Genomic DNA, 20,915 nt, shown 5'->3' with positions numbered 1-20,915 from the left:
GACTTCCAGGAGGGAAGTTTTTACCAGTTTGACGTTGATTATCCACCAAATTTGATTTGGATGGCTGCAAAATGCTTGTTGTGATCGAACTACGTCAGTGACCGAGAGATCACTACGACTAAAAAAACTATTCCTGATTGCGAAACACTTTGAACAAAAAGTAAGATCAACTTCGCATCAGAACATAAGGTTGTATGATATAATATTAAGAAGCTAGGAGCTCAATCGAAGCCATTCAGTGCGAGTCGATCTCTCGAGCGCACAACACCCTCAGGAGACGAATCGTGAATTTATCGTGGCGCGCGAACAAGTGCTTCTGTGTTTCATATTCACTATCTCGGAAAAAAACGAACAATTAAGATGAACCGGAAGACGCTGGTGGCGATTGTATTAGCACTAACGCAAATTGCTTCCATAACAGCTGCCCCACAAGTGAGTTCATATTTTTGACGAAGTCGCCAAACAGTTTCGAGTGCATATGATATTAGCATATTTCACAGAAGTGATCTAAAAACTGTGAGTGGTTTTAGTGATGTATTCGAAATTACAAATCATGAAGAACATAAGGATTTATTCATGACATCAGGATATGAGTGTTTCAGCAATGTGATATCGTTAGAAATTGGTGAAATTAGGTGAAGATGTTGGTATACGTGTTCATACATAAGCTTCATGCATTCATATTAAACTCCTTGAAATGAGAAGTTCAACGTTTCCTGTCTAAATTCGCGACTAACGTATTTCAGTATGTGGCATTTCTGCTTTCACGCAAGTGCTACTTTTTTCGAAAATTTCGCTTTTCTTCACTTCGATGTCCTAATTATGGTTCGTCAAATATCCTTTTTTTATCGGAAACTATAAAATCTTCTTCTGATGCTGTATCGTTATGATGCTGTAGCGCTATGGCTCAAAAAAAATCTTCAAGAACTATAGATGATGGTCGATCGGTGACATCAATTCGAGTTACTCCTCGTAGCAGCTTCGGGTCTATTTAGGTTAATGGTTTACCGTTAGGAATCGCTATTCGTTTGGGCTGGTTGCGTACATAAGTGAGTATCCTTGTTACAGTGATCATACTTAACGAATCATGTTGCTTTTCTAAAGTCCTAAGCAAATGTGATTATGTGCGCGCTTACTTGTTAACAATGGTTTATTTAGTCCAAAACTTAGAACGTTGGCCATTCAGTGTGCTTGATTGAGTGGTTTCTGTTCTAATTCGTGAGGATAACCTTAAGTGTTTCAGTGTATTGGATTGTCCGAAAAGTTCGTGCCACCATTGATTATGACCAAATCGAAAGATGATCAAGAGTTATTCACGGTTAACAATACGTAAAATAGCACTACAAATATCTAAAATTATCGTTTATGAGCATCTGTTCAAGCTGAACTCCATTTATCGTCACCATGTAAGGATAGCACATAATTTGACTGAAAAATTAATGGATAGCATCTACGAACTAATCTCGAATAAACTGCGAGTAGAGTAGTGCGGGGCAAAGGTGCGCATTGGGCTTTTTGAAACAAACGAACAAAAATGTATTCGTGTGACACATTATTACACCGGCAGTTCACAAATATAAACAAGATACATTGCATTAAAGTTGTAAAAAAGTTATGAGGAAAGAAAACTTTTGCGTTGTTTTGATCTTTTTTTTTCAATTTTAGGGGTGACGATTTCATTACCTAAAATAACTGGAAAGTTCCAAACTACATTATCAAGGAAACCTACATTCTCTAATAGATAATAGAGCGCCTTCGTTTTATGTGAAAAAGTTCAAGAATTTTTTTTAGAAATTCGATTAGTTGTAAAATTGCTTGTGGGTCAAAAGTGCGCACCAACGTTTTGCTCTCAAAAAAATTTGAAACAAAAAATCGAACAGATTCTGAATCAGTAAAGATGCCGCCATCGCATAAACCTTGGACAAGTCAAAAACATCTTTTTGACAAAATGGCGGTCGTTTGAAAAACAACATGCGGTTTGAAACGTTTTTTTTACGTTTCGCAATTTTTTGAAAGTATTAAAATTTGAAAAATATTATTTTCCAGAGGTTCATGCGATAGAGAGATGCATACAGATTGTATTCATATAAATTCGACATAAATCGTTTTAGTAGAACTTGAGATATCGTGTACGCCAGTTTGAAAAAACTAGTTTTGAGAAAAACGCATTTGAAGTTCATTGTTATGGTCGTGTCAGGTTAGATACCGCATCACTAAAATGACTCTAACTCGGTAAATAATGGAATTTTCGTTAAGCCATTTCTAGGGTATATTCTTGAATGCCTAATCTACAGAAATATGAAGGAATTTTTTTTTTGATTTATTCAAATTTCTAGGCTAGAATACTGCCTCAAAGTAGGTATGTTTCCTACCACAAACAAAACTCGAGAAATTCAACACAAACAAAACTTGAGAAATTCGTTTCGAAGGCAATATATGTGACAATTTGCAAATGAATTTTATTTGCTTTTACTTCAAAAGTTGTTGGACGACAACAGTTAGGTGCGCACCTTTTCCCCGCACTATTCTAGTTGGTTGCTTTGTATAATGGATTTAGTGAAGCAAATCTTGAAGTAAATGAAATAGATCACTATCAACAACCTCAAAGCTGGTCTTCACCGGAAGAAATTCATGCTCGGTGTCTGATGGGATTAGAATGTAATTCTATATTGAGGGCAGCGATCGAAAATCGTCCAGAATAAGCAAATAGGAAAGATGACGTTTTAGAGCATTTCTAAGATGGGCTGTTTCACCGATTATACTAACCACATATTGCACCACCAGATCCTAATTTTTTCAGGTCCCTGCTGATTTTTTTTAAGTTCAATAACATCGACACATTAGGCGACATGAAAAGCACCTTTATTCCAGACAGATATCAAACAAGTTCAGGAGGATGGATTTTTGAGGTTGCGTAAAAGATGGCGAAAGCGCATATATAATTGTATGAATGTTGTTTTTGATTTTTCCCCCCTTGAAGATCGGCACAAACTTTCCGGACAACCCAATTGTTGACAGTCAACATCAATAGAGTTTTTCATACCTATCAATATAGAATAAGCAAAGAAACGAAATCAATTTATAATCGTATTCGAAAAGCGTACAGAACCCGCAAAACCGGTTGTGCAGATTCACCCTTCATTCTTTCCTTAGAACATGCAAAGTAAATTCGAGAAGAACTGCTATCGCGTAAATTCCAGGGTGAGCCAATTAGCTTTTTTTTTTTTTTTTTATCTTCGCTTATTTTTCGTCGGCCTATTTCCGCCACTTTAGTGCCAATCACCGACATCAGGGAGGCGACTCCACCTGTTCCTACCTATCAGACTCAACAACTCATGAGCCGGGCCAACTTCTTTTACTTCCGCTCCGAAGGAAGACGTAACCAGAGATTTTTCGCCTCAGAAAATCCCAACGACGGCCAATTAGCTTTGTTTCTTAGAGATTGTGTTCAGCTGCATATGTTACTAGCTTTGCTACTGCTTTGTATGTACGTAAATGGATTGAAAAATTATTATATGAAAACCGTGATTATACGTTATCGTGATTAATCCTTACAGTGACACACTGTTGATGAATGGAAAAGCTTATACTTACTTTTGTATGACTAATTTGAACTTTGTGGATAATCATACAACAAATACCATTGAATGGATGTTATTTCTCCCACGCAACGAATCGAACAATATTAGAAATTCTTCGATCACTTGGTGCGTGATTGCCATAATCAAACCATCATTGTTTTCATGTAGCAGCATAACATTTCCTTCACTAACATACCTTCTTCGTTCAAGGCGAGCAGAAAAGAATCTCACTTTTGTTAATTTTGTTGTTTTTATTCGCTTTATCGAAATCACAATTTGTCGGAAAACAAGTTCAGCCAGTTACGCGGATCGTTCATTTGCACCCCGAACCAGGAAACGAAAGCAAAATCTGCTGCAGTTGACATTGAACATTCAAACGAAGGGTGAATTGTAATCAGAAAAGCGTATAATTGCAGTATAAAAAATACATGTACTATGATGGATAGTTCCTTATTAAAAGCAAATTCTTCCAGAGAAGATGACCTGGCGATTTTGATTCGTACTTACGAAGGGGCTGTGCATGAACATCCATTAATAACCTCCATGATGAATTAGAAAACCTGAATAGCCGAATCGTCAGAGCGATTAGTGCTTAACAAGTTGTGAAACATTTTGGTATCCGTTGAGTTTTCATAATTAATCTATCGCATGGTGACTTTTTCATTTTTAATTAAATAATGCAACTTCCGGGAGTATTATTCTTAGGCCATGTTTGACTTTACCACAAATGTAGATCGATACGCTTCAAGTACACTGAAGGGAAACCTATCTGTTGCATAGAAGCAATAACGTTGCCTTCAACAGTGTTTTCATCATTTGCCATCTTATAAATAATTGTATTAAATGCCGAAGCTCACCTTTAACTTGAGAGGCTTGTTCACAAGCGCAATTGCCGTTGTTGGAATGTGCACATGAGAGACTAATAATTATATCTTTAAGAATACATTGTGTGACCCTACCACTGGTGACATTAATGTTCCGGAGCCAGAATTAAATCAAAGGCCAACGTAACTGGTAACTGAGAATAATAATCATACGTTATTTCTCCGAAAACTTGAATGTCATTGATTCGGACCACAAAAAGCTCCAGCAGAAGCGCCCTATGCACAATATACTGAACGATGAAACTGGTTCATTGATAGCTCGACTCTACGATTTGCCACAGAATGTGTAGGATTTATACTGCTGGTTTCCTCCTGTAGTCTTAGGGTGGAAGCAAAAATGAAATTCTGGCCAATTTCACGAGACTGTAATGGTGCTATACATTCCTCTACATTTTTAAAACTAAAAAAAATGATTAGAGATGAACCAACGCTGAACTATTTAGGAAATTTTCTAGTGCCGGCTATTATGATGAGTGATTCATGGACAGCATCTCCTGGCAGTGAAATGGTGTTTTTGCGAAAAAACTAAACTAAAATTATGTGTGATTGTAAGATTGTAATGGAAATGCTGTTGTGCCAAAAAAATCCATGGCAAGTCATCGTGCACGAGACCCTTGGAGAAAATGCAGCTGAAGCCGTTTCTGCCTGTTTCTGCCGATTGGAAGGCCACCGATAGAAAAGCGCAAGCCACGTTAGTGCTGCCTTTGGAGGATAACCGATTACAGCTTGTGAAAGAGAAAGTGACCGCTAAAATTTATTCAATGCACTCAGTATAGGGTTCTATACTAAATAGAGTTTACGGACGGAATACTTACACTCAGATGGTAACAGAAAACTTTAAGAACAACAGAAGTAACAGTTTATTCAAGAAGATCTCCCCCTTATTCAGATCGGTAATTAGGTGGGATATATCTAGAAACAATATTCCCGAGGGCGAATAGTTTGACTATATATTATCATTAGATGTGATTTGAAGTCTGTTCTCTTTTGTTATCAACTCGGGTATTAAATATGAGCCAAAAAGAAAAGCGATCAACTTTGCTATCTCATGCCACTCGAGGTGCAGAATGAGGAAGCTGGGTCATGCGGATAGAATCAAATTGGTTGTCAAAAAGAATTCAATAGAAATGTCAAAAAAGATTCAATAATCAGGGAAAAAGTGTTACTTTTCTTATAATAATCCACTACATAGAGAGAGTATTGTTATTAAAGGCAAAAATAATCGAATTAATAAAAATGAACGAACTACATTTTTTCATCAATTATTGCTACCCATCAAAATGGCCAATTGATATTTTGGCAGATACTAAAATTTCAGTATTATTTACCTTTAAACTTCTCTAAACTTGATTATAATTCATTTTTACTTCTTGCCAAATGTTAGGTTTTTATGATCCTGAACGCTAGAATTATATTATTTGAACAAATAAAAATATGAGTTATGCAAATTACATTACATTTATTCCGATTCTGGTTCGGGCAAAATACAGGCAAACCTGTTTTTATGGAGTCCCTTTTTGAGTGATTCCTCATTTTTGCGATTCTTTTTGTGCGATTTTATTATGACATTGGGTCTTGAATCACACAAACTAATCGCACAAATAATAAAATCGCACAAAAACAGGTTTTCCTGTAGTAAATAAACAAAGCTAGAGTCACGAAAACATTTGCTATTTTTTATAAGAGATACATCTGACAGCATAGAGAAAAAAGTTGCAAGAAAATTTTTATTCAAGTAAAATGCACTTGAAAGATATATTTTTTGATTCCGCATGAAATAGTGTTCAACCAATATTTCGGACACTAATCTGGACAAAGATACGAAAACATGTATGTTGCTTCGTAGTTTACTCCCGTCATTTGACAGCTTCATTGGATCGCTCGACTCGAGATTAGATGATGACATATGAATGTTGTTAAAGTCAAGATCATGAATGAATACCACCGTCGACTCGAGCAAGGTTTTGTTCGATAGTGGTTCTCAACCAAGCTTCATTTCTGAAGCACTCTGCCAGAAACTTTGTCTGAACCGGACAACAATTAACTCACCAATCAGCGGTATCGGATAATTCACAGTGAATGTAGAATATGGAATCACTCTGTCGTTCTCTTCTTATCGAATACATCGGCGACGTTAATAAATACAGTAGCGAGGAACAAGCTTATGCTCTTGCGAACGACTTCCAGGGATGTTGATCGTCGGTACTTCGTTCGTTTACCAGTTCGAGAAGATATGATAGCTTCAATGGCTGATTCGTACCAGCACGACCTCCGTAGATTCTTGGCAATGGAGAAAAAGCTTACCACCAACAAAAAACATCGCCAGGAATACATCAGTTTCATAGAGGTGATTGGGTTATACGGGTTATACGAAGGCCAATTCGGGCGCATAGTGCGGCTTACAGTGTGTCCTACCCTATCATGCCATCCAACTTCCGCAGAGTTGAACTACAAAGTCTCAAGTAGTATATGACGGGTCATGCCGTTTCTCCGCACAATCTTCGCTTGGGTCCAATGGGTCAACCTGCTTTGTATTCCAACCAGCTTCGTTTCATCGTTCCATCTGGAGAAAGTGTTCAGGTAGGTCTTGATCATCGATTTCAATAAATCTTGTGGCGCCAAAATTAGTCGGAACCAATTTGTACGTATTGTTGTATCGGAAATGTACTCCGGTCTCATCGACCTTCTTGAATCTGTGATCATTATGGCAAAGGTATTCATAAAAAGTGTACCATTTAAAACCCGCACACTCAAATTGCTCTTACTTTTGATCCGTTGGGTAAAATTTTGCGTAGTTGATTTCATCAGGTGCGCAAAGGTTTCCAGAATGGCAATGAAAGAACAGTGCATGCGCGAAAAAGTTTTGCACGAGTACTTCGAGAATAAGGATCTGTCGCATCGTGTCATCGGAAAAAAAAGTTAGGAATCGCGAATTTTACGGTGTCTGGAATCATCATAGAACATCTGACTGTTGATCGAAATCGATGATCTGGACGATGAAGGTAAACGATAAAAATCACAAACTCGTGGTTGGGACCTTTAAACGGAAACCGAACGCCTCAGTTCGAGATATGGCTAAAAACTTGCATGTGAGCGAGACACTCTGCTGCGTAATGGATGACGAGACACATGTGAGGGTGGACTTCAACCAGCTTCCAGGAAACCTGTATATGACTGCTGAGGATTGTTGGATGTTGCTTAGAACCTTCGTACCGTTATTTTCATCGATTCATCCAGGAAAAAGCTGCTGTCAATTTCACTTACAAGCAACACACGTTAAGAACAACATCTATCTTTTCATACGTAGTTAAAATATAAAGAGAAATTCTTAGTATTTTCACGCGTTTTTTATACAATACGATTACTCCCGTGGCTTTGGGCATAAAGTTACAACACGTACCAATGTTACCACACGTACATATTTATCTGGAATGGTACAGATTTTTTCGTTATTTTTGGAACAGATTCTGTACGGTACAGAGTACAGATTTTCGTCAAAAAGTACAGATTGGTACAGATTTTTTCCATTTGAGAAATTTCTTACATTTGAACAAGGCAACATTAAGGTACATGACGACTTTTTGCCGAATTTCAGGTTGGAGTAGCAGCAGAAGAAATCATCAGAACAATGAACAGCGAAAGGCAGATCATTTTTTCGTGGAGCTGATCAAACAAATGAGAAAAAGATTTAATTTTGACGGTTCGACGCTCAAGTCTACGGCAATGTTAAATCCCAGAAATTTTTCCAATTTGACTAGCATGAACGTTATATTAGAAGCATTTCCAGGATTCTACAAGGAGAATGTACAAGATGTGGAGAATTAATTATGTAGCCTAAACATAAAATATGACAGCCCGAATTTTTTGAAAAATGATAGTATGCAATCTAGATTCAAAAAAACTATGTGTCAAATACACGAATGACTTGCAACTGTCAATGTAATTGTAGTAAATGAATCAGTATTTTTTAATGCTAATATATTTTTTCTCTACAACGAAGATTTCCGGAGTTTTGGAAAAAAAAGTACAAATGAGTAAGATTTTTGACCCCTCTGGTACAGATTTAAATGTGGCAACAATGCTTCGGACACAGAAGATGTCGAAATTCATTCACTCAAAATGAGATACAGCTACAATCTCATCTTCTCACCTCAAATCTCGAGTTGCTCCTCTCCGTGGACTCACTATTCCCCGATCAGAAATTTGTGCGGCACACCTCGGAAGAGGTTCATAACATTCGTAACAACACTTTTTTCACAGGACCGGTTGTGTTTTGAACCTACTCCACTGTCGTGCTGATCAAATCTAAGTCAAATAAATAGAAAATCTTTGTATTCAACCGAGTGACAGAGATGTGTTGTTACAGAAAAACTACGTCCACGCAACAATCATCAGCGATGGAGATCGATCCACGGTCGAAATATGATTGATTCATCCATATCACTGCTCTGCAAGAAACATCGAGCTGTTATTCTATTAATAACACAACAATGATCGTATCAACTGTCTCCGCTGTCCGATCTAACTGAGCAATGGAAGAACAGAAGGAATACGCTGTTAGAGGCGAATGAACTGCAAAGTTTAAAGCCTCTTAAAAACAAAGAAAGAAAGAAAGAAGGAATACGCTTACGCCTAAATGACTACTGTGTAATGTACCATATGCAATGTTATAAAAGGGAATTCTCTTACGCCTAAAATGGCAACTGTGTAATGTGCTATTTACAGATAGATACGATAAAACATGTGATATGTACACGATTAAAATCCCATTCTGTTACAACTAAGATACTAATGAGCCTAAATAAATAAACAAGTGGGATAAAAAAAGAACGATCTTTCCGGGCGAATCAGGATGCAGCAATCAGACTTCGCAGCAGAAATTCGCGTCTACGGAACGTTTTACACACGGTTCCCGATCTTTCTCCATGCCAAACAAATGGATGAGAACCCGATCGATACACTTCCAAACGCTTCATGACGGCGCGAAGCTCTTACTGGACAAATACTGGACACGACACGGCGTCCGGCTATTGATCGAAGAATGGCATCACTTTCTGCTTCATATTCGCCCGTTTTCCACATTTCGGAGGAATTTGGGAAGCAGGAATAAAGTTATTCAAATATCATTTTCGTTGGATAATTGACCAGGAGTCAATACCAATACCATGAACCAATCGTCACTCAAATTAAGGTTATCATCAATTTCGCCGATAACCGAATCTCTAAATGACATTTCCGTCCTCATTCCCGGACATTTTCTAATTGGAGAGCCTCTACTATCAGTCATAAAACCAGATCTCACCGAGTTAAACACTAATCGTTTCACTCGTTCGCAGGAAATTTCAAAAAGTTACCCTATAAAAAAAAAAGTTCACCACCTCGTAAAAACACCCTATGCAGAATTTCAGCTCAATCGGACTCAAGGGAGAGTGGCGCAAAGCGGTCAAAGTTTTTTTGAATAATCGAAAATTTGATGCCAAATGTCTTAAAATTGCATGAAACTGTCATCTCGAAAAAAAATTTTTTGTCAAAAATCGACACTCTGGGACTCAGTTTTTTTTTGGAATACGAGACGAAACGTATGGTTTTGGGTGACAATAAATAAGTTATCTCGATTTTTCATTCGAAACTTGCTGCGAAATGTTGATTTGCACGATAATATACCCTATGCAAAATATTGATCATTCATTATTAGTGTCGCAGACGTTAAAATTTAAAAAGTTTTTAAAAGTTAAAAGTTTTTAGAATCCGAAAAATCACTGGCAATTGGAGTTTTTATTTGATGTCAAATGTCTTAAAATTGTATGACACGTCGAAATTTACATTTATCTAAAAAAAATGTCGAAAATCGACTTTTCAGATGGAAAAACAACCAAGCGCAAAAACATTTTTTTTTTTTTGGAAAAAAATTTATCGACAGTAAATCTCGGCCAGTCATGCAATTTTAAGACATTTGGCAAAATTTTTGGACTGCAGCCGAATGTTTACTTCGGCGTCTCGATTCTAAGTGGAGACACAAATCAGATTTGATCGGTTATTGCGATTCCGATTAAGCACAAAATTCAGACAAAAGAAGATCAACTTTGGGGTTCGAGTTCTTGTTCGCTGGTGAAGTTAGTTCATGGGTCAGCAGTGGAAAATCGAGTATCATTCGTTTGACCATGGATGCCGAATATGGTAATGGTAATTAGCGAGGCCTGCCGCAGAACCTTCTATTTGAAGCAGTTTGACTCAAGATGTAACAAAAATGAAAATATGATGGAACAAAATGGCTGCTCAATCTGGATCAAAATATGACGCGGGATTTTCAATGACAAGTTCCAATTTTAACAAAATCACATCGGAATATTCTCTTTTAATTTTTTGGCGTGAGGCTACATTTTTCAGTGAGGATACCAAATCAGAAAACAGGTCAGGGTTTTATAAAATAATGTTAATATTTATAACTATTTTTGGTGCGAACAGATGTTGACGATTTGCATATAAATTGAATCGGAAATTTCCTATGATTTCATTGGGGTGCTATACAATACAATCCTTTCTTTCTTTCTTTGTTTTTAAGAGGCTTTAAACTTTGCAGTTCATTCGCCTCTAATATAATCCTGTAGTGTTTTATCATCTTATGATTAGTTGCTTTCAAAAAAAAAACATATTTATCAAAAATCGAGTGACGGGGATTGAACGGGAATTTATTATTCAAAAATAGAAGAACGGTGTTCTTGACTTTGCAAGAATTTGATTGATTTTAGCAAAGATGATTGAAATTACTGATCTTTGAATCAATACAAATGCCCTTTCCTTCCAGTTCCTCACCTTCAAGGATGGCAAAATTGGTGTGAACTTCGGAGGTTACCATGCCGAGGCAGGATTGGGTGGACTGCTGACCGGAAATGCTGCCCACGGAGGACTGTCGGCATCCGCGGGAACTCCATTCGGACAACAGGCTGGAGCTGGTCTCGGAGGTCTTCTGGATGGAAACGGTAACACACTTGAAGGATACCTTGGTGCTTTTGCTAGATCGTTTAGATAACAGCATGTACGAGCTTCTTCAAACGCTTGCATAAGTATTGCTTGATATGCACAGAAATGAAAAACAAATTCATAATCGGGCCTTTTGTTGCATGACAACTACAAAATTGACAACAAAAATTGGAAATTATTTGTATCGCATAGTCTTGTTGAATTCAGTTTTAAAAATGTCAAAATAATACAAAAACTCTATTTTATTCCCACTCTTTTTGAACAGAATTGTGTTATTAGTGTCATGATTTGAACGTTTCCCGCCCATGTTAACAATGCATGTTTGTAAGAATTTGCTGTCAAAAACTAAGTATATATTCATCTTCTTTTCCCATCTTCGAAGCAGTATTGGAATACTTACTACACCAACACCAAAAATGTATAAGGAGTCAATTTAACAACATATTGCAGTTTAATTGAAATCGTTTAGGAATACAGTATAAGCAACAATGTTTTAGCATGCATCACATTTGAGAGTTTTTGCTTTTTTCTAGTTCGGAGTCTGTGCTAACGATAAGGTATCCGTACAATGCATAATGTTCAATAATCAAAGCAAACAAATGGTTCAAGATTCAAAATTATTAACAGTATTTATCCATTCGCCTTACAACGCTTAATGCTTTCGAAAAATAGTTAGTGTTAACAATTCGCTGTCTCGCTTCACTAATCTAATAATAAACATGTAACAAAAACCAATAAAAAGCAATACTGACTAAAATTAAAAAAGCATGGTTAACAAAGAGGTTTTTTTTTCAACGAAAACATGTTTGTGTTTCAATGACCAAATATGTAGCACATATCGTGTTGGGAGCTTCGCGTTTAAATTCCGGTCGGGCCGGGGGAATTTTCATCAAATATCGTGGGTGAGGATTTTTTTAGGTTTAACACGCAGGACCTCGTGCATGTCATGAATGATTAGTATGAATACATAGCCATTTGTAGGCATCACCCGCGCGGAGCACGTTCTGCTCAAGCAACATGCTTCGTGATTTTTCGATTTGTCGATTCGATTGTCGCTCTTAAATTGTTATATACATATACTCGCGCTCAAAAGAAGAAATGGTTTTAAGCAATGAAGGAAGAAGTGAAGCAGTTGCAAAAAAATACGTAGACTCTGGTGAAACTGCAACTTGAAGGCACGTTCAGCGGTCGCAAGGACTCGACCGTGATGAAGAAGTTTACAAAACGCTGGGTCCGGTAGCAAATGGTTCTGGTTATCGTTTATAAACATGGAGAAATGATGCCAACCCTAAAAAGAAAAATACACGTTTAAACTCAAAATTTTCAGGCTTTTTCTAACACTTGAATTACCGTTTAGTTGAAGTTTATTTTATTACCGAAATTATTCCGTGATCTCCGTTTTTTTACGATCAATCTGTGTCCCAGTCCTCCAATTGGCCTATACAGAACCGCCGCGGATATTGGAATATGTAGCAAACAATAAGGATAGCGAGTTCGCACATGATAAATCATCGTCAGATAGGTCGCCGTACTCAGTACATTGCATGCATTCGCATAAGGAAACAAATTATGACATACAGCCAGCTTGTATATTGTTCTGGAGAGGTAGGCTGACCAAATAGTTCAGGAGTGAGAATGGGACACGTAAGACAAAAAAATAAATATATTTAAATACTTAGAGGCGAATGAACTTCAAAGTTTAAAGCCTCTTAAAAACAAAGAAAGAAAGAAAGTATTTAAATATTGAAATGCTGAAAACACTTTACGAAGTAGATTATTATTTTTGGGAATTTTATCATAAAATTTGTCAAATTTCAGATCAAAATATGATCTGAAACTTCAAAGCGTAGTCGCAGTCTATATGAACAAAAAATTTGTTTTAATTAATGTTATTTTATTATATCTTTTTATTCTGGAATGTACTTTGATGTAATACTGTTATGTTTCTCCTAGACTAGCCTTTCATTTTTCAATGTACGCAATGTGTCCAACACAGTACCGTAAAAATTTTCACAGTTTTTCGGAGTTTCCTGTATTTTACTTGAATCAACTTGTTTTGACGTAGGACTATGTTTTTCAGTAAGGGAGTTTAATCAAAAAAATTGTCACTTTTTATGAAATAGTTTTAATGTTAATAACTATTTTTGTTCAATTCAAATGTTGATGATTTGCATACCAATTGGAAGTTTTCAAAGAATTGGTATGTTATGTTTTACAATTCCCCAATTCGTCTTCTTGGATGGCACTAACGTTCCAGTGGAACTTTTGCCTTCTCAACGTAGCATTACTTGCGTCATTTTTATTAGTAATACTTGGTTGAGATTTCTATGCCGAAGAACACGCCTTAAATGTACTCTGGAGTGGCAAGCTCTAGAATACGCGTGACCACAGTGCAAGCCGGAAGAATTTTCTTTGACGAAAAATCCCCCGGCCAGAACGGAAATCGAACCCGAACGCCCGGCATGATAGTGTGGGACTCTAACCACTCGGCCACGGGAGCACAATTTATAAATAGTTTGAATCAGGGATTTTCAGATCTTTACCTCGATGGAGCACTCGCTTTTATTAATCGATAAAAAAGTATTTTTCGCAAACTCTGCACTTCTGTGTCGAAAAAGGCTGTTCCACCCAAACCATTTTTTCGATGACACTCTTCTGGAAAATATTATTGAAAAATATCCAAAAATCCTGCAATTTACATGTTCAAAGTTATCGACGAAAACAAAAACAAATCCCGTTTGCGTTAACAGCTTGAAACAGCTCTATTTCAGTTGCGTATCGCAGTTATATGACGTATGACTCAGAGTGAACAAGGTACATTTGTTATCACTACATGCCTAGTAAAATTCGATACAAAATATATTCCAAATAGGGTTTCCATGTGGGAGCACTTGCGGTAACTTCGCGGCGTACCAAGTGCCCTACACTGTTTGAAAGCACTGTTTGAAAACTCCTTGTTTGAATAAACAAAAATTGGAAGCACACCCATATTCCCATACATTTGTTCTGTGCATTTTTGTGCCTTTGTATACCGAGGAACGAGTGTATACGTAAATCGCTCACTCGAAATGCAAATGCAGCGTTCGTTCGTACGAACACTGTGGAGAGAGGAGATATTGCAAATTAACCTCGCCCGTTTATAACTTATTGAAACGTCAGTCTCTCATAATCCTGATATCTTTTGCAACTGGCATATTCAAGTCCTGTTAATTATTGAGTGGATATAATTTTGTAAAGATGAAACTTTAAACCAAAGCGAAGCAACAGTGACAACTCAGTTGAAACTATTACTCGTTCCACATTGTTAGGTGTTCTTCAATTCCTATGCCATTCAATTTAGATTCCTTTGGCGATCTCACAAATCGGCTACAACCCCCCCCCCCTTAGAAAGGTTGGAGGAGTGTTGAACCACATTAGAAATGTTTCTTGCCCCTTAAACCCTCCACATGCCAAATTTGATTCAATTTGCTTGATTAGTTCTTGAATTATGCAGAAAGGTATGCTTCATTTGTATGGCAGTCCTACCCCACCCTTCTTCAGAGAGAGGGGAGGCGTGTCTATTCTCCATGGAAACGTTTCGTGTCCCCTAAAACATTCGCATGACAAATTTGGTTCCATTTGCTTGATCAGTTTTCGAATTATGCAGAAATTTATCTTTCATTTGTATGGCATTTGTATGGTGGAGTGAGGGGGGGAGGGGTCTCAAACTATCATGAAAACCTTCCCCGGCCCCAAAAATCCCAACATACCAATTTTCATCTTGATCGGTTCATTAGTTTCCTAGTCCATAAGAATCAGACAGACAGACAGAAATCTATTTATATATATATATATAGATAGCTAGTTATCTATATACAGTCAACTCTCCCTAACTCGATATCCAAAGGGACCATCGAGTTAGGGAGGTATCGAGATACAGAACATTTTTTCCTAATTTTTTTTTATGTCTCAAATTGTCATATATTAGGGTAAGTGTCCCAATTATGGTATGAATTTGAATTTTTTATTCATTCCCTTAAAGTGAAAAAACACCTTTCTCATATAAAAAAAATATTTTTTCCAGAATCTTTCAGGAGGTGATAGACGGTTATATTTCACGAAAAAAATCCTTCTACGCATATGTTAGAATTTCAACGATGACAGACTTATAGAACTTTTTCTTTGTTTCGGATTCTGTTGGCTCAAACTGACTCTACATTGAAAAGTATGCTACGTAATCCGATTTTGTTGCTTTCATTTGAAAGATGAGAAAATTTAGTACAGGATATAGTAGTGGAACATCTAAATTAGTGGATTAAACATTTTTTAAGTGGAAAATTTAAAAGTTTTTTTTTATTTGTAATAATTAATTTTATCCTAAAAATTCATACTAAAATTGATTGTTTCTATCAATTAAATTAAAGCTCTCTAACCTCTCTACAATTTGTTTTTTGACGCCCAACTTCTATCTCTCTTAATTTCGCTGCAATATCGATATAAACAATTCCTGATGAAGATTCAATCAAAATCTTCAAAAATCGCGATTTTTAACCCACTGTACTTATAAAAGCCACTTAAATTTCACCTTAATGCTGAAAGGTTAATTTTTTTTTCTTGAAATTATTCATATTTGAATTTAAAAAAAAAACTTTTTTTTTCAAACTGTATACAATCGAGTCCTAAATTTTACATAATCGAATCATATATAATCGAGTTTGTATATAATCGAGTCCGACTTGCATGAGGCACTAGGTTAACAAAGAAAATATTGATTAAGTATGTTACTCAAACTGAATTATAACGATCACGCAGGAACTGTTCAATCACAAAGAAATGTTCTAATAGTTTCACAGGAACATTTTCAGTTGATTTCAATATTCCGGACATATTCTTCAGGTTTGATTAAACGTTCGAATTAACATCTCAATAGAACTACTATCTTCAGCGTTTTTCTCAGGTTTTTCAACACTTTCCAGTATATCGGTATCTGGCATCAGATCACAGCAATCACGTTTTGGTCCTTTTTGCACTAATTATTAAAAGACATTGAGCAATCGAACGGTATTGTACCGTCGACATCAGCAAGCTCACGACGCATTAATTATGCCAGCGGAATATCACTCCCGTCCATGTTGGTTGTGCTTTAAAGTTAGGATTTCCCAGTTTCTGGACAAATTCTCAAGCCATATCCCGAAGAATAGAAGAGGGGTAAATTATTTTGGCTAGCTTGACAAGACAAAAATTCATTGGCTCCAGCTTCTCGATTCTGACCAATCTTATATGCTTTTGGTCTAGATACAATTTTCCATTCCGATTCCATTTTTACTTTAGTTTGAGTAGTGTTGATACCGCACTTTGTGCAATACTGAAATTATTTGCAGCTTCAGACCCCTTCCGTCCATATTTTTCGACCTGCTCGATGATGCTCAAACCTTGCGCAATGGTTAGCGTTTTGATTGTTCGCTTGAAAGGTTTCTCGTGGTTTTCCATACTTGAAAAGAAATTGTGTGATGACACGAACACTCCGTCTTCACTTTCAAGGGCAATTGAAATCTGAGGTAATAACGCACAAAAACATGTACGCGAAAATCAATCGAGTTAGGGAGGTGAAAATCCATGGAAAAATGAATCAAAACACATCGAGTAAGAGAGGCATCGAGTTAGCGTGGAAACACACTAGACGGCTCTCCCGCGCGATTCTCGCAATGACAAGTCGCAGCAGGAGCTCGATGAAAAACACATTCAGCGGCTTTCGACGGCTTCACTAGCGGCCATTATCATATTTTTATAGACGGATGCAAGACGAGTCTATGGTACAAGGTACAACTGTTTGGACAGTAAGCGGATTAGAGGGGAGGTATATAAAGACAGAATGGTGGAAAACGGAAGAGGGATGTTTACCTGAGCGAGAGGGAGAAAGAAGTTGATCGCACACGTCTGAAATATTGCATTTCTTGATAATTTGGGTAGTATTCGAGAATCCGCAGCTACATGACCGCAGAGTGATTTTCACGTATTGGCTCACCGATAGTACATTAACTATTACCTTGCTTCATGTGCACCGCATAAACACTAATACTATCACAAAACCGTTGCGGCGCATCATCTCCATCGAGCCACCGCAGAGAATGAGGAACCTTACAACAGTGACTTTAGAACCGGCCGTACCCGCTCCGCCTTGTGTGTTTTATCTCATTCACATTCCATTATCGAGGCCCCGCGGCGGTCTGTCATTGCAAAATCCGCGCGGGGAAGCCGTCCAGTGTGTTCTTACGCTTAGGGAGGTATCGTGTTATGGAGAGAAGAATGCTTGTAAAATCGAAGGTGCCATGAAATCCATCGAGTTAGGGAAAATATCGAGATACAGAACATCGAGTTAGGGAGAGTTGACTGTATATAAAAATGGACCCGGCAAACTTCGTCCCGTCCAAAATTTGTTTTTTGTTATCAATACCTTAAAAAATTCGCGTTTTTTTACTAAGCGCAAGTTCATGAGTCAAATCGCAGAACTGTTCATTGATTGATCTTCTAATCGACCATGTTGATTAGAATTCCTAGTACTTCTACCAAAACTCATCATTATAATATCAGATTATTTTCTGACACAATTCTCGTACAAGATTTTTCAACCACTTGCAAATAACATGTTTCTCCGTTACATGGAATAAATGTTTGATACAGAAAATATGATAGAACAAAGATAGCCCTAGATCGGACAATTCCTTCCTCAAGTTTTGCTCTTATCAACATATTCGGCAATCCATTTTTATTGGTATAGATAGAAGAAGATAAAGATATTTCGTTAGCGCAAACATCAAATGGACTAACAACGCCTGTCACTATGTAATTGTAGAACATAAGGGAATTTAATTTTCCGAACTTTCCCTTTTTCCTTCAGACTTTTCCGAAAATTTTTAATTGTCATGTTTGATTGGAATATTTTTGGTTGAAATATGTGTAACATTTTTATGGGACCCCATCTTCATTCAAGAGGAGGAAGGGGTGTCATACCATCATAGAAACATTTCTTGTACCAAAAAACCCTCACATCCCAAATTGTGCTTGATTAGTTTTTGAGTTTTGCAGAAGTTTGTATTTCATTGGTATGGCAGCCCCCCCTTAAAGAGGGGGAGGAGTGTCTAACCACCATAGAAACATTTATTACACCCTAAAACCTCCATGTAACTAATTTAGTTTCATTTGCTTGATTAATCCTCGAGTAATGCAGAAATTTGTGTTTCATTTGTGTCCGAGTAATGTAGAAATTTGTGTTTAATCTGTATGGCAACCCCCCTTAGAAAGGGGGAGGAGTGTCTAACCACCATAGAAACATTTATTACACCCTAAAACCTCCATGTAACTAATTTAGTTTCATTTGCTTGATTAATCCTCGAGTAATGCAGAAATTTGTGTTTCATTTGTGTCCAGGTAATGTAGAAATTTGTGTTTAATCTGTATGGCAACCCCCCTTAGAAAGGGGGAGGGGTCTCAAACTATCACGAAAATCTTCCCCGGCCCCAAAAACCCCTACATACCAATTTTCATGTCGATCGGTTCAGTAGTTTCCGAGTCCATAAGAATCAGACAGACAGACAGACAAAAATCCATTTTTATATATATATAGAAGATATATTGCTTCAATTTTCAGCTCGTAGCGCGGGAGGAGCATATGCGGGAGCCTCTGCCGGACATGGCGTTGGTGCTAGTGCAGCAATCGGTGGCAGTTTAGACGATGCTGGAGGAGCGGGCGGTACTGGTGCCGAGGCCCATGCACCAGGAGTTCATAAGAAAGTAGTGAAGCTTGGACAGACTAATGGAGCTGCTCCACCGAGTGAGGTAATTCATCGTGAATCATTTTCTTGAACTCGTCCTAGGTTAAATCTGATTAATACTCATCCTTTCCCAGACAATACTCGTTAGTGAAGTTTCCCCACAACACCACCCTGTAAATACCAAAAAGCACGTTATAAAAGAAATCCACACTGACTTGGAAACACCTCTGCAAGCAGATCAACCAGATCATACCGTTACCAAAACTGTTTACAAGAAGAAATTTGTTAGCCATCCCCATAAAGTAAGTTAATCGAAATTAATATTTCAAACAACGTTTCGACACAACTATTACTAACACAGCAAACACACAGGTAACAGTAGTGGAAAGTTCGATCGGGTCGTCACCTAACAATATCGACTTAAATCGGTTTTTCGACTTCCAAGCATTCACAAATATCGCTGCAGGCTATTCGAATTCCACTCCGCAGAAACCATCATCAACAATTCTTATTGAAAATGATAACCACCAAATTCAAAAAAAGGTATTATTGGCACAACTTATGGCTGGTGGTTTCCAAATTTCTAAATTCCATTATTAGAAACATATCATGTAACCCACGCGTAAAACTAATGATTTTCTGCAGGTACATGTCAAAACCCGATTCGACTCTAATGGGCATACGGGTGGATCAACTATTACTTCCACAAGTTCTGGAGCCACGATAGGTCCTAACTTTTGGAATGATATATTTAATGTAAGTGTTAAATAGTAATTTTACTGAAACTGAAGCTGATGCATAATATTTAACTCTAACTTTCAGATTCCAATTTCGACTTTGACTGCAGTCAATCAGTTTCTAAACAATAAATCTGGAAGTGGCAACTTGCAGGTTCGAAAGCATGTTGAGGCGCACTGAGAATGCATGATATGAACATATCTTGAACAGTAACTGTGAAGAGATTACATACAATAAAATTTGAAAATGAATGAAAATAAAATTTGGCAATTTGAAACTCACCATATGTGTTATGTAGAAAAATTCTATCTACACTCATGTAAATATAATTCACTAGCATCACATCACATTCCGAAATCGATAGCTGCAATTTATTATACCACATGCTCTGTCAAGCTGCGTAATTGCGCGTCACGCGCTAATATTGTGCGCAATACCGAATCGAAGCTGTTCAATATTGTAAGTTTTTGTCGAAGATCGAGGCTTCTCAGCGAGTGCAACAATTGCTGAGCCTTCCAATTATTTTTAATTATTTCCCGGATCAAGTTGACGGGAAATACCCCTTTAATCTTCTGCTTTTTCTGCTTGTTACCACAAATGATTGTTTTATGGATCTCAATGGATCAATTAATGAGTCCAATAAATTGATGTGATTGGGCACACCATTACTGATAACAATCAGATGTATAGGAGATAGCTATAATATGCCACTCTTCAAAAAAGGGATATATCTCGCTCATGCCCTCCAAAATTAATTGTAACAACCAGGTATCTATGGTTGCATGGTTGTGTGACATGAAACACAAAAGAGGCAAACGTCAACCGTAGATTTCCAAAATAAGTATAGAAAACCCTGTATTAACCGGTTTTCTTAGATAAAAGAAATGGGATTACAAAAACATCACGTTACATGACTGACAGATTAAAAATAGATGTAATCCTACACCAAAACAACCACCAGTAAAACTGTCCCTAAAGAA

The 20,915-nt window shown here is 37.2% G+C and overlaps 1 protein-coding gene across 2 annotated transcripts; it reads left to right on the top strand.

Annotated features, from left to right (window-relative positions):
- The first annotated feature begins 211 nt into the window (after nt 1-211).
- On the top strand, nt 212-20,216 carry LOC129768893 (uncharacterized). Of its 2 annotated transcripts, XM_055770831.1 has the most exons (7): nt 212-432; nt 11,271-11,445; nt 19,074-19,261; nt 19,332-19,499; nt 19,570-19,740; nt 19,843-19,953; nt 20,020-20,216. In XM_055770831.1, exons 1-7 carry the CDS (start codon nt 361-363, stop codon nt 20,113-20,115), a joined length of 981 nt encoding a protein of 326 aa, XP_055626806.1. In that variant the 5' UTR covers nt 212-360; the 3' UTR covers nt 20,116-20,216. The 2 variants fall into 2 exon arrangements, with proteins under 2 accessions (XP_055626806.1, XP_055626808.1); XM_055770833.1 differs by lacking the exon at nt 19,570-19,740 and having other exon boundaries at nt 214-432.
- The last annotated feature ends 699 nt before the right edge of the window (nt 20,217-20,915 follow it).

This window comes from Toxorhynchites rutilus, chromosome 2 (genome assembly GCF_029784135.1).
Source record: "Toxorhynchites rutilus septentrionalis strain SRP chromosome 2, ASM2978413v1, whole genome shotgun sequence".
Lineage (NCBI taxonomy): Eukaryota > Metazoa > Arthropoda > Insecta > Diptera > Culicidae > Toxorhynchites > Toxorhynchites rutilus.
The sequence above is the reverse complement of the archived record's forward strand: the minus strand, read 5'-3'. Positions and strand labels throughout refer to the sequence as shown.

Excerpts from the sequence above, each read along its gene's own strand:
- LOC129768893 (XM_055770831.1), top strand. The coding sequence starts at position 361 with ATGAACCGGAAGACGCTGGTGGCGATTGTATTAGCACTAACGCAAATT. Across the intron at positions 433-11,270 it reads CCATAACAGCTGCCCCACAA|TTCCTCACCTTCAAGGATGG; the intron begins GTGAGTTCATAT and ends CTTTCCTTCCAG. Across the intron at positions 19,741-19,842 it reads ACCACCAAATTCAAAAAAAG|GTACATGTCAAAACCCGATT; the intron begins GTATTATTGGCA and ends GATTTTCTGCAG.